The sequence below is a fragment of the Pyrus communis genome, chromosome 12, assembly GCF_963583255.1.
Source record: "Pyrus communis chromosome 12, drPyrComm1.1, whole genome shotgun sequence".
NCBI classification, from domain to species: Eukaryota; Viridiplantae; Streptophyta; class Magnoliopsida; order Rosales; family Rosaceae; genus Pyrus; species Pyrus communis.
In genome coordinates this window covers 19,819,680-19,833,863 of record NC_084814.1, presented here as the reverse complement: position 1 = coordinate 19,833,863, position 14,184 = coordinate 19,819,680, and the positions used below count along the sequence as shown (strand labels likewise).

The following is a 14,184-nucleotide window of genomic DNA, read 5'->3' as shown; positions in this document are numbered from 1 at the left end:
GGAAAAAATAAGTTACACCTAGTTAGGGGGAATATAAACCTTACCCCTCATAAAACAAGAAAAATGAGATACAAATAGGGGGGACATACGCCTTATCCCTTTTGAAAATTGGGTGGACATATATCCAAACCCGTCTATAAACCTTAAAAGGTAAGAACCTACAAGACAAGTTGCAAAACGAAAAAAGAAAATTCAAAAAGATTAGGTAAAAAGGGGAAATCACACATCAAGAATGAGAGACAAACCTATAGGCTGGCATACCCAAGAAATCTGAGTTCAGAAGAGGAAGAATCTCTATAGGAGGAGCAGAATGCCAAACAATTAAAGATGAAAGAAACCCTAAATTGGCTAATTTGTCAGCAACAACATTCCCTTCTCAAAATGTATGAGAGCAACGGAAAACCATGTTTTGCAATCGAAGAATACAATTGTTCCAGCATGTCTAGAGTGACCAAGGAGGAAAGAAGGATCTAGAAGCGAAACAGGATATCACGCTAGAAGAGTCACTTTCAAGCCATAGATTTTGCCAACCCCGTGCGTGAGCCAATTCCACAACAAGGATGACAACACGGAGCTCCACATAGAAAGAAGTACGATGCCCCAAGCTTAGGGAGAAACCATCAAGAAAATAGCCCGCAGAATCTCGAAAAACCCCGCCACAAGCCGCAGAACCCGGGTTACCTTTAGCAAGGCCATCAATATTCACTTTGATCCAAGAAAAATGAGGGGGATGCCAAATAATAGGGACTATAAAATGAGCTTTACAATATTTAGCCAAGATTCCAAGAGAGACTAAAAGTTGCCTATCCAAAATGCCTCGTACATGACCAGGGGTGAGAACTCCAACCTGCCTAATCCAGGTTGAGGTGGAACGGCAAAGGCGTGAGAAGGAAGGGGGTTTACTTTTAAACTTCACTTTGTTATGCATCTTCCAAATAGCCATTAGCAAGAAAAACCCTGAAGCTAGCCAAACATTGCGAAATTGTGGAGAAAACCGCTTTGACACAAAAGCAAGCCAAAAGTCAGAGACGGAGCCCGTAGGTGGAAAAGTAGTGCCAAATTGGGTAGCTAGCCAACACTAATCACGTTGTGCAAATTCACAACTAAAAATTAAGTCATCAATAGATTCAGAATTCTTATAACATAGTTGGCACATTTGAACCAGTGGAATGCCCCGTTGTTGAAGTTGATCCTTCGTTGGGAGCTTTTTGAAAAGAATCTTCCAAACCAAGGAGTTTTTGGTTATCTGCTGCCAAATATCTTTGTGGTTGGTTTGGTTGAGAAGAACTCGTATTAGAACTTGAGTATGTCTGGCTTATGCCCCGTTTGATATTACTTTTTTTCACCAAAAACTGCTTCACTTGAAAGTTGAGTAATACAAAAATGTTAGGTAAAAGTAAAATATACTGCTTATTTTAAAAGCAATGGCTTCCAGATAACAGTTTTTAAAAGCAACATGTAAGTTGCTTTTAAAAGCAACTTTAATAAAAAAAGTAGAGTTGAGCCTTTAATACATATTTCAATTGTTGTAATACCTTCATTAATATTTAAAAAATGACATTATTTGCCTTCCACACACATTTTATTGTAATACATACCACTACAAACACTAACCTTACACTATCAACGTCGTTTGCCACCACCACAACCGCACCATTGCTTTTCTTACTTACAACACTTTTAAAATACAATTAACCAAACGCTCATCTGCTTTATTTTACAACTAATTATTCTTGAAGTACAGCATAAGCAGTATTTAAAAAAAAAGCACAACAATTTGGTAATTACAGAGATTCTTAAGTAGACCCATTCATTTTTTTAGTGCACAGCAATGTGGGGTTGAAGAAAATAAAAGTGGGTTCAATTTGTATGTGATCTATGTTCTTTTAGTGCACAAATGGTAATTGCAGGGATTCTCAAGTAGAACCATTCATTTTTTAACTAGTAATTTATTTGGCGTTTCTATAACATTAAGTTCATAATAAATAGGGTAGGGTAGCATATACCATAACGGTTTGAGAATAAGACCGCATTCTACCTCAAGAGTATTGTAACTCAGTTGATTATGAATATTCACCTGTGTTCGACTCCGCCTTAGTTCCACGAGGAAGTGAACATTCTTATAGCAAAGAGTTCAGCAGACAGATTCTTAAACAACTTGGTGAAGTAACTCAAGCAAAGGGCTGGCTGGCTACATGAGTTGATTATATTTGATTAATTTCAATTTATGCATGGATTAACTTAATTCATTTAGTCTTTCTTCTTCCTTGAGAATCTGTGTAACTTATTTTCCTCCCTTCTCATCAGTTTCCAAGGGACTAAGTGGAAAACCAGCTGCTAATAATTAGTTAGCAACTTCTGAACAATACAAAGAGAAAACAACGTTATTAAAATAAATCAGCGATCATACAACTGACCATTCAGTTAACCGCCGAAGGTTATAAAAAAAATAAAAATAAATAAAAAATAAAAACAGATGAGAAAACATGGTTCAGAAATTCATATGATAAAAGAAGCAAATACAGTTGTTCAGAATAACATGAGAATCCAACGATAAAAAACCACACAACCAAAACAGCATAACGTAGAGTTCAATTCATCCGCTTAGAGAGACTATTATTGTTGAAAAAGAAACTAGTTAGATGGGCAGGCAGAATTCAGAAACTCGACATCCTCAACGAAGATCTGCAAATTCTTCGACTTCATCAAGAAATCAACATCTTCCTCATTGAATTCTAGCACGAATGCCAACCTGATCAGCTCCGAAAGTGCAGGTATAAGTTCAATGAACTCCCACAGAACACACTCAGAGATTGCTTCGGCAAAATATGTAGCAAACTCAACGGTCTTCTTCTGCCGGCCAGATTTGTCCATCTGGATGAAGCATTTGGAATTCTTCCTGTCCCACCGTATCTTTCGTGTGCCTCTCACATTCAAAACTTCCCCAGAAGATAGTGTCAGATCATAGCGTACAGTGATTGGTTCTGGTGTCTCCAATACGGCAACGTCCACAAGACCTTGGACAGCTTTCCGCCTCTTCTCCACCTCCATTTCAATGGGAGGACCAGCAAGAAATCCAAGAATCAGCCTCAGCAGTGCTTTTCCGAACAATCTTTCCCTTGGGATTATTTGTAGCTCAGCATCATTTGCAAGAGAAACTTCTTCCTTCTGCACAGATTCTGAAATAGTGCGAACACCAATTTTCTTGTACATTTCAAGCAGCTTAGTTCGAGGCAAGGAGGCCAAGCTTGGCTGAGGGTACCAAACAAATATTGACTGTGAAGACTGTTCAAAAAGACACTGCAGCTGAAGGTCATCAGCAATGAAAACGTCCTCCTTGTTGCACAACAAGATTTTGCCTAAGCCAGAATAAACCGGTACTTTCACCACGGCATCAGCGAGACTTTTCTCCGTTTTTAAATTGCAGTGCTTCGAAACATAAAGCCAGAACATGCAGCATTGATCAAGCAACAATTCGCTTTCAGAACTTTCCCAAACTTTCCAGAGATTCAAGTAATCATCAACAGAAGGACGGCATCTTATTCCAAAAGCAGAAGAGAAGAAACCAAACAACTTTTGATCATAGTGTTTCTCCAAAACAGTTAACTGCGAACCAAACAGACCATCCTTGTCATGCATAACACATTCATCTGCACTAACCCACTCACCATTTTTATTTTCTTTCGGAACCCAGATCCTTCGGGGAGCCTCTCCATCTGTCAGTGGAACCCACTCAGACTCACTCAAGTAACTATATACTCGAACAAATGTCGAAAACTCATCCTGTAAATCAAGGTGCCTAGCAATCAAGGCACATCCCTTTTTCACATCGACAATCACTCCAATTGCAGCGAGCTCCTTTCTGTAGGTTGTAATTTTAGAACCATAAAATTCTTCATCGATGAAAGGCCCATCAGTCTGCTTTAAATGCGTTTCCGAATCAAACAACAAGCACTGGTTAGGAGACCGGTAACCAGCATGAGTCTTCAACCATGCTTGAGAAAGTTTTCCCCTGAAAGCCTCCGGAAGGGAGTAGGCTTTCTCCTGCAATAAGATCTGTATACATTCAAGCAATGCTAATGCATTTTCCCGAGAAATGCAGGTCGGATCCTGAGGAAGATACAGACAAGATTCCACAAACTTGACTCCGTCCTTGAATTCCACAACCACCCCCAAGATCTTCAGTTCGTTCTTAAATTCATGAATTTTTTTTCCATAATGATTTTCAGAATCATCAATGAATGGAAGAAGACATATGGAAGAGATGGAATCCCACTCGGGACCAGAGAGAATGCACTGTTTGGGAGATCTATGATCACCAAGGCGAGTACGCAGCCACTTCATCTCGCAAATGCAGCTCGTAAGATCTGCAGGAAATTTAAATGGAGTTACATTCAGTGTTCTGTAACACAACAGAATTGATGCAACATTTTCTTTTGAAATGGAAGTCGAAGATGCATGCTGCTTGAAATAATGGGCAAATACTTTTGCGGCATCCTCAAAACCAACCACCACCCCAGTTTTCTTCAACTCATTTCTGAAGGAAAATATTCTGTCTCCATAGAAATCGTGATCAATCAATGGGAAACCACTGAAGACCTGAAGAATGCATCCCCAATCCTTGTCGAACAGGAGACATTCCTCTGGACGCTTGTAACCAGTTTTTGTCTTTAGGCAATTCGATCCTTTCAAAGCACTGACAAGTTTCTCAGATGAGCTCGAAAGACACATGCATTTAAGCATCAATAGAAGAACCTCAGGTGTCCAAGAAGTCAAGCAAGAATGTGACTTCAGGTTGTCAATTATCAGTTGGTAGCATTTGCTGAATGAGACCGCCACGCCAAGCAACTCAAGTTCTGTTTTGAACTGACAGATTTCTTCTTTACCATAGAATGCTTCATCTATGAAGGGAATGTCGCTAATTTGCGAAGCAACTTTCCACTCATCATCCGACAAGACAGATCCAACCGGAGACCTGAAGCCAAGGGAAGTTTTAAGCCACTGACCATCTTTAATACTGCTGATAAAATCGGCTGGTGGAAGAAGTTTCTCTCTCAAAAATCTGATGAAACGTAGTATAGAAAATACATTGCCACGGGTTAAAGAGGAAGCAGCAGCAAGAGACATGAGATGCTTCCCCATATATTCACACGCTTCTCCAAACTCAAACCTGACTCCAATTTTTTTCAGCTCCTCCTTGTAATCGTTAATCTTTCCATCATAATGACTTTGATCAATCAACGGTATATCAACAAAAACAGAGCTATTCTGCAAAAGGTTTCCCGATGATGACTTGAGAAGAAATGACTGCGATGGTGGCCTGAAACCAGGAGAACCATTCAAAGTAACTTTCAGCCAGCTACCTTCTTTTACACACATCAAGAACTTCTGAGGGATGCTAGCTTTATGCATGAGCTGGCGAATCCAGTCCAAAAGCAAGAATACCTTTTGCTTATTGAGTGGTGCAGATAAAGATGATATACCATCTCTGGGAGCACAAACATTTGGGATGTCCGAGGCTTTAGCATGATCTTTTAGAAACCCAAGGAGCTCCTTCTGTTGTGTAAAGCTACCAGCAAAATGACCGGAATCCAAATAGTCTTCGTTCAACTCAACATAACCTTCTCTTCTCCACAGATTAGAGTCGGTCAATCCTGCCCATTTGCTTCCATTAGCTGGAACAAGAACTCCCTTCCTAGTGCTAGTGATGTTGCCATACTTATCCACCAACGGCATCAGTGCACACAAATTAACAGCTTCCCGAGATAAGATATATTCCTTGCTCAAAGACTGGTATAAAAAGTGGGCGAATGCAATAGCAACCTTCCGCTCACAAAGTGACTGATCAAAGAGATTGACTGCATAGTCACATATACTTACAGAACCAACATTGACTTGGTCCAAAAGCCACTTCTTCAACGTCTCCTTCCTAGAACACAATCCGAGAGCTTCTTGTGTGATCTCTGGCATAAAGAGAACATTGGAAACAGATGCAAACTCCATGTTCCAGTCAATCAGCCATGAAACATGACAAGAATCACTTGATAAGCAAACTTTGCTTTCGCCTTTCTGGATTGCGCTTATGCTGCACAGAGATTTGTTTCGATAACCCACATATTTTATGAGCGGTATATTCTTGATGCTGGTGCTTGAAAATTTAGACCCCCAAAATTCAGAAATGAAAAGTAGAAGCTCCAAATAGACATCTTCCAGCACCCCAGTTATAAGATTAGATGTACCGCAGATGCATGTTGCATACCATTCATTGTTCACGGCTTCAACTCCCAGGAAATTCAGTATCTCGTTATACTCGACATCATCAAGGGCATATGCCAGAACCGGTTTTCCATGAGACGAGAGATTAACCAAGCTTACCCCTAGCTTCTTCGCTTTATGCAAAATATTCCAAAAGGCAGGCATTAACCTACCGACTTCACGGGGTTTATAAAATACCTTCCGCTCCTCGTGAGGCTCACTAGGGACAATGCTTTCTTCAACAATCTTTGCCTTTATAGACTCCCTGACAACATTCAATCCTTCATAAGAAGAGCTCTGAACAGGCAGAAATTTGAACATACGAGTCAAGCTAGAAACTGGAGCATCTACTTCAGATGTGACAAGTGAGATAAATGCATTCACAAATGCAGTTGGAACGTAATCGAGAATCCCCTTATTCCATTTGCTGTCCAGAAGAATTGTTTCCCTCGATGAGGCAAGAAGAAAATCGGCTTGAATTATAAAGGGAAAGTTTGTCACCATCTCGGTGGGAAGGAATGCATAGACTCCAGGAGATGTGTTTGTTCCTCTACGAAGGCGCTCTCCAAATGGAAATGCAAGCGTGATCACCCATTCATCTACATCATTTCTCCCATCCACTCTGCACTCCGGCTTGACAGGAAACTTCTGCTTCCACATATAATAGCCGCATTCATTATCAAACTTGCAGCCATTTTCTTTCGCAGAAAGGTGGAGTGTGTAGCATTCAGCATCCATGTCCTTCCTGGTGTCAGAATTAGTATCACTTGATATTGCAATCGCGCTTACAGTGTTGTGCCTTGGATCCTCATTGTCTTCCCTAACCGAGAGCCGCTCAATCTTTGATAAGAACAAGAGAATTTCCGGTTGCATGCTAGATAGCTGTTGCTTCACAGCTTCAACCTTGTCCGCCTTCAGAGGTAAGATCAGGGTTGTGTTTGGAAGGGCAGAACCAGAACCATACATCTGTTTTATGTCTGAAAGAGTAGGGTTTGCATCAACCCATTCCGGAACTATATAGCCAACATTGCAGTGCACACAGGGCTCTTCACTGAACCTTATTTGATATCCGTTACTGAAAATGTAAGGTTGCGCAGTAATGAGAAACACGCTTTTGAACCCAATACCTGCAGATTAAACAGAAATGTAATTGAATTCGCAAAACGAAAAACTATGAAGACATTCATACAGCCAACAAAAGCTTAATTCAAAACACATAATAAACATGTCAAGATTGAGTAAATAATTCTTTGATATAAATAACACGTCAAGATTGAGTAATGGCTCGTTTGGTAGTGTTTCAATGGCTGAAACCGCTTTTGGTGAAGAGATTTTTGGTACCAATCTTTAGCAAAAATACAAGCAAATTTTGGAAAAGCACTTGAAGTGCTTTCTACAAGAAGCGTACGTAATTGGTGCAGCTTGCTTGAAGCATGTCAAGTGCTCTTGGAACCTGAAAACATTTTTTTTCAAAAGCATTTTCAGTCATTTTAAAAGTACTTCCAAATGAACCTTTAGTCTTATTTTCTTTAATTTTTTCTTGTTTTTAAACAGCAATGTCAATATATATCTATATATTTGGTAAATATATATAACAGTCAAGATTGTACTATTCTGAAGGGCTAACGTCACCCAATCCTATGTTTATTTATATAAAAAAATATTTGATACTTGGTGTTATAAACTCATAATAAAAAGGGCTGGCATGCAGAATACATAGCAGCATCTCGTGTATATTGTTGCGAGTTAATTATGTGTAAATATTAGTTTTTTTTTTCTTTGGAACAATCGATATTATCTACATTAAAGAAAGAGGGTGGGCCTAATCTCACAATAAGTTAGCAATAATGTGGTTTAAATTTGTTTTTAGCGAAAATCGAACCTAAGACATTTCACTTAGTGTAAATAGTAGTCTTTTATCACACATTGATAGAGTGCATCTGTAATCCATATTGTAACTCATATATATACTCTATTTAGAGATTAATGAATATGTAAGAAATTCCTCAAATGCAATTTTAAATATTTTGATATTTACCATGTTCAATTCAACATGGTAACAAAGCAGTTCGCTTTTGGTGGGCTATGTGCCCATTTTTTGTTAGTACCATGCCCTAATTGTTCAACTGGGGTTTGTGTTATTGTTATTTCCTTTGTTTTCAAATAATTAAAAAAAAAAAAAAATTCGTGTACGGTGTGTGCCAGTGAATAGTTCTTATGCTATAGTGTTGTGAATAGTGCCCATAAACAATGATATGTTACAGTGTGTGCCATTGAACAATGATTTTGCTACAGAGTCATGAATAGTGTTTCTGATATAATGTCTCAATTCCGACGCGTATATTTTTTGTGCCTTTATTATCGTTTTTGGCTAAATAGATCAATATAACCATAGTATTGTTTTGCTTCTTGCTAGAACAATGAAGTGGACAATTGATATTGGGGTCACTAATCATGTGGCTGGTGACCCTAGAATGTTTGATGAGTTGCATGATTATGTTCGTGATCCGTATATTACTAGTACAAATGGAGCACCTTCACTTGTGAAGGTTGAAGACACTATCTCTCTTACTCTGACCTTATCACAGGTTCATACTCTACTTGTTCTTAATGTTAAGTGCAATCTTTTGTCGGTAGAAAATCTACTTGATACCTTATATTGTTCTGCTCACTTCTACCCCACGTATTGTAATTTTCAAGACCTCAAAATTCATAAGATAATTGGTTATAGTAAAAGAATTGGGGGTATTGTACATCTTAACTATGGAGAATACAGTTGTTTTAGGTTCAAGTAATCATCAAGTTCTAAGTGCCAAAGTGGACGATAAACATCAAATTTGATTGTGGCATCAACGTTTGGGACATCCATCATTTAGTTATCTAAATCATCTATTCCCTTCTGTGTTTCACACTTGTTGTCATTCAAAGTTCAAGTGTGAAACATGTGTCATGGCTAAGAGTCATCCTACTTTCTTCCCAATAAATGAATGTAAAGCTATTTTGCTATTTGATTTGGTACATTCTGATGTGTGGGGTCCGACGAAGTTACTTCTAATGGATTTTGTCGATTTGTTACTTTTATTGATGACTATATTCAACTAACTTGGGTGTTCTTCATGAAGAATAAGAGTGATATCGTTTCTCTTAATTGATAATTTTGTACAATAGTGTCTACTTAGTTTTAGACTAAAGTTAACGTCTTCAGGTCAGGTAACGGATAAGAGGAAGTAAATAACATTTTGGCGTGCTTCTTTCTTGATTAGGGTATTATTCATCAGATGACTACTCCATTTACACCCTAACAAATTGGTGTGTCCAAACGGAATAATCATCAAACAATGGAGGTTGCTCACTCAATGATGTTGGATAAGTGTGTACCTAATCATTACTGGGGTTATACTATTTTGGTGGTTGTGTATTTGATCAATTGTGTTCTAAGCCAGGTTCTGGATTTTCAGATGTCACTTGATGTGCAACAAAAACATGTCTCTCATGTCTCTGTCTCCAAATGTCATCCTAAGGTGCAAGCGTGTGTGGCGTATATGCATATCTACTATCATCAATGGAGTAAACTTGATGCTTGTGCTTTCTGATATGTGTGTTATTGGGTGTGCTAATAATCAAAAAGACTATAAATGTTATCATCATCCAACTCACAAAACTTATAGTACCATGGATGGTACTTCCATGAGAAGGTTCTTATTTTGAGAAGCCATTTTTCGACTCCCCACTTAAGGAGGAAATGGAGTGTGAAGTGCAGAGTTGAAGAGATGGTGTGGATGCAAGCTGAATTAGGGACGGAACCTGTCCTACTACATGTTATCAAGCAGTAAGCCATACATAGTGATTGGTCGACTGTCATTCTCGAGGCTATGTCTGCTTACAACCAGTCGGATACACCTAACGAACGGTCGCCCATGTGTGATACCACTGGTCTAGAGTCTTTGTTTGTTAATGAATGATCACCTACTGTTGGTTTGTCTAATAAGTTGCCTGCTGATCATTTATCTAGGTTTAGTATAAAATAGTGACACATATGAGGTAAATTCTTACGGTTTGCCTTGGCCTACTTATCAATTGCCTCCACAAGCTAATCGTGGAAAACCTAAAGTAGAATGCAAGTCTGATATGCATGCCAAAACCAAGTATCATATCCATATTTATGTATCTACTCATCGTTTGTCCAAGCCATATGTATCTTACGTATGTCAGCTATCTAGTCTCTCTGTTCCAATAAAATTACAAGATGCTTTGTCTAACCCTAAATGAGTTAATGCCATGAATGTTGGGATAAAAGCTCTAGAAAAGAATCCCACGTAGGATTTGATTCATTTGCCAAAAGAGAATAAAGTTGTTGGATGTAGATGTGTGTTCACTATCAAGCACAACTCAGATGATTCTATTTAATGGTATAAAGCCAAACTAGTTGTTAAGGTTTATACACAAACCTATGGTGTGAACTATCAGGAGACTTTTGCTCCTTTTGCCAAGATTAATATTGTACATGTCCTCTAATCTTTAGCAGCAAACCAGGATTGGCCCCTATTGCAGTTTGATGTCAAGAGTACTTTCCTCCATGGTGATCTCAATGAGGATGTTTGAATGGATCTCCCACTAGATACCGTAATATCTTCTGAAAAGGTGTGTGCATATTTCGAAAGGCTTTGTATGGTTTGAAACAATCTCATAAAGCGTGGTTTGGGAGCTTTACAAGTTCAATGAAAAAGTTTGGATATTTCCAAAGTCATTCAAATCACACTTTGTTTCTGAAGCAACAAAATGGTAAGCCAACTGCATTAATTATTTATGTTGATGACATCATCATGACTGGTGATGATTGGAAGAAGCTACAACGTCTTCAAAAGTACCTAACTACTGAATTTGAGATGAAGAAATTGGGTAAACTGAAGTATTTTCTTGGATTGAGGTTGCACGATCCAAGCATGGCTTTTCTTTTTTCTTTTTTCTTTTTTTGTCTTAATGGAAGTATGTTCTTGATCTGTTAGCTGAAACATGTATGTTAGATTGCAAACCTGCTAATACTCCAATTGAGCAAAATCATCGTCTAGGCTTATTTCCAGATCAAGTTCCTACTCATAACGAGGTATCAAAGGTTTGTGGGGAGATTAATTTATTTGTCTGATAGTCACTCTGACATTGCTTATGCAGTTAGTGTTGTAAATCAGTTTAGACACTCGTATATTCAAGCTAATATGGATGGAGTATCCGTACTTTGAGGTACTTGAAGATGGCTTCTGATTGGTTTTCCCCAAGAATGATCATTTGAATGTAAAAGGGTATACATATGGTGATTGGGCTAGTTCTATAACTGACTGATGGTTTACATATGGATACTTTACTTTTGTGGGTGTTAATCTAGTTACTTGGAGAAGCAAGAAACATAAAGGTGGTAGCTAGGTCAAGTGCAAAAGTTGAGTTTCGTGGTATATCTCATGGTATATGTATGTGTGTTTTTGTGGTTAAAGAAATTGTCGAGGGATCTTGGGTTTAAACCAAAGGGTGCTATGAAACTCCATTGTGATGACAATGCTGCTATTGAAATTGCTCATAATCGAGTGCAACATGATCGTACAAAACATGTGGAGATTGATCGGTATTCATCATCGATTAAGATCAACTTGTTGACGTGCTTACTAAGGCTATGTCTAGTATTGTGTTTTCCAACTCGCTCGAGCTTCAACTTGAGGGGAATGTTGCGAGTTATACGTTTAAATATTAGTTAAGTGTAAATACTAGTCTTTTGTCCCACAACATTGGAGTGCATATGTAATACTATTGTAACTCCTATATACACTCCACTTTGGAGATTAATGAATGGATAAATTAGGTTCTTATCCCTCATTTCTCCTTCTTATTAACTAAAACATTATTCCTTTTCCATTTTCGATGAAGGTCCCTTGACTTTTCTTCATCTCATTATTTGAATATTGAATTATTTACAAGTCATTATATGTCAATTTAAAAACAAACAACTACTAATCATTTTCAAATATAATCTTTTTAGTATTTTTTTTTCATACATTTCTATTCATAATTTTTATCCTTTTTCTAATTTATACCGATATTATTTTTAGTTTTAATTTGTCCTCATAATTTTGAATTTTAATATGTACCCATATTTTCAGTTTAATTTGTAACTATGGTTTTGGATTTTAATATGTACCCATATTTTTAATTTAATTTGTACCAATATTTTTTTTATGAACGTACCCATGTTAATTTTATGTGTTTATTTTATGTTTTAAAATATATCAATTGTTATTTCTTGCACTATATTAATAATTACGTGGGTACAATTCTTTTTTTTTTTTTTTTTTTTTTTTTGCTAGATGTGAAGAACAAATTTCTTTATTATTGATTTTTAAGTAATTGTTATATTTGTAAAAATATTATTTGGATTTTTTTAAATTTCATAATTTGTGGGATATTGAATGCATAAATGCATGAGTTAAATCCCTTAAATGATGCTAGGGACCTTGATCAAACTATTTAAACAAATATTCTAACAACTAAATTGATTAGGGACGAGAACTAAAATGACCCTTAATGAATATATAAGAAAATTTTCCAATATTGCTTTATATATTTTTGTTATTTACTGTGCTCAATTCAACTCATATACATTTACCTTTCTCCCCAATGTAGCCGCGCTTCCTGTTGCCTTTCTTGGTGGAAAGTCCAACATTGCAAATGGCCTCGATGTTGTCTGGTGAAAACCCCTTCTCATTGTTGAAAACAATTAAAGTAGCAGGAGCCCCCGTGGCTGTTATATCCCGCGAAGTTATGACAAACTCAAGTGATGGATCAACCCCTTCTGGGTAATCATTATCTTCTGCATTCTGCAAAATAATTTGTATACTGTTAACCACTGATTCAATATTCAAATAGCTGTCTAAGCTAATACATAAACACACTAAAACACATACACATATATATGTGTGTGTGTGTGTGTGTGTGTGTGTGTGTGTGTGTGTAATATTGCAAGATTCTAAGACCATGCCGTAGACTAAACCTTAAAATACACAAAAATCCAAAAAAAAAGATTTAAAACCTGGAGGAGCTCCATGAGGAAGTGAACATCCTTAGCGTAGAGTTCAGCAGAGAGATACTTTACGGCCTGGTGAAAACCCTTAGTCAAACGGTGTTTTTCTTCTCCTATGGAGAAGTCCTTGCGTATTTCTTCTATGTGCTCTCTCGGCGTCGCCATTTTCGGTACGGTCGACCGGCTATCACAAAGCCACTGCCGACTATTCAGTTACAGAGAGATTAACAGAATAAAGTCACAGAGAGAGAGAGAGAGAGAGAGAGAGAGAGAGAGAGCAAACTGAGAGAGCAAGTAAACAGAGAGCAAACTGAGAGAGCAAGTAAACAGAGAGTTAGGGTGAGGGTGGGCGGACACTAACTCTTTTTTCATGTTGCAAAGGAATAGGATGTTTATATAAAGGCCGCAACTATTTTTTGGGAAGGGTTATTGAAACTCTGAACGTTTAATTTTTATATTTTTTAAATAATAAAAAAAGCATTATTATAGAGAGTGCACAATTAGATTTTTAGTGTTTATATATATATATATATATATATATATATATATTTTTTTTTTGAAATATGGATGCAATTTTTTTTTTTTTTGAGAGTTAGAATATATTTTTAATATCAATCCTTAGTAAAAATGTAAGTGAATCTAAAAAGAAAAAACTTAAAATGCTTCGTGCAAGAAGCATACAACTCTTCAAATACTTTTGAAATCCAAAAATATTTCTCTAAAAACTCTTTTAATCATTTTAAAAATATTTTCAAATGATCCTATTGCATAAATGGACCTGCTTAAGAAAGATTGACGAATTAATGCAAAGTACAAACACAGGAAAGGTAAAATCCCTCGATGAAGAAAGGAAAAGGTTAACATTA

The 14,184-nt window shown here is 37.2% G+C and overlaps 1 protein-coding gene across 1 annotated transcript; it reads right to left on the bottom strand.

The window, feature by feature from the left end:
- Nucleotides 1-2,435: 2,435 nt before the first annotated feature.
- Nucleotides 2,436-13,667, bottom strand: LOC137709921 (uncharacterized). The gene is made up of 3 exons (XM_068448902.1): nucleotides 13,328-13,667; nucleotides 12,905-13,115; nucleotides 2,436-7,382 (listed from the first exon to the last, which is right to left on the bottom strand). The coding sequence occupies exons 1-3, from the start codon at nucleotides 13,481-13,483 to the stop codon at nucleotides 2,635-2,637; spliced, it is 5,115 nt and encodes a 1,704-aa protein (XP_068305003.1). The 5' UTR covers nucleotides 13,484-13,667; the 3' UTR covers nucleotides 2,436-2,634.
- Nucleotides 13,668-14,184: the final 517 nt, after the last annotated feature.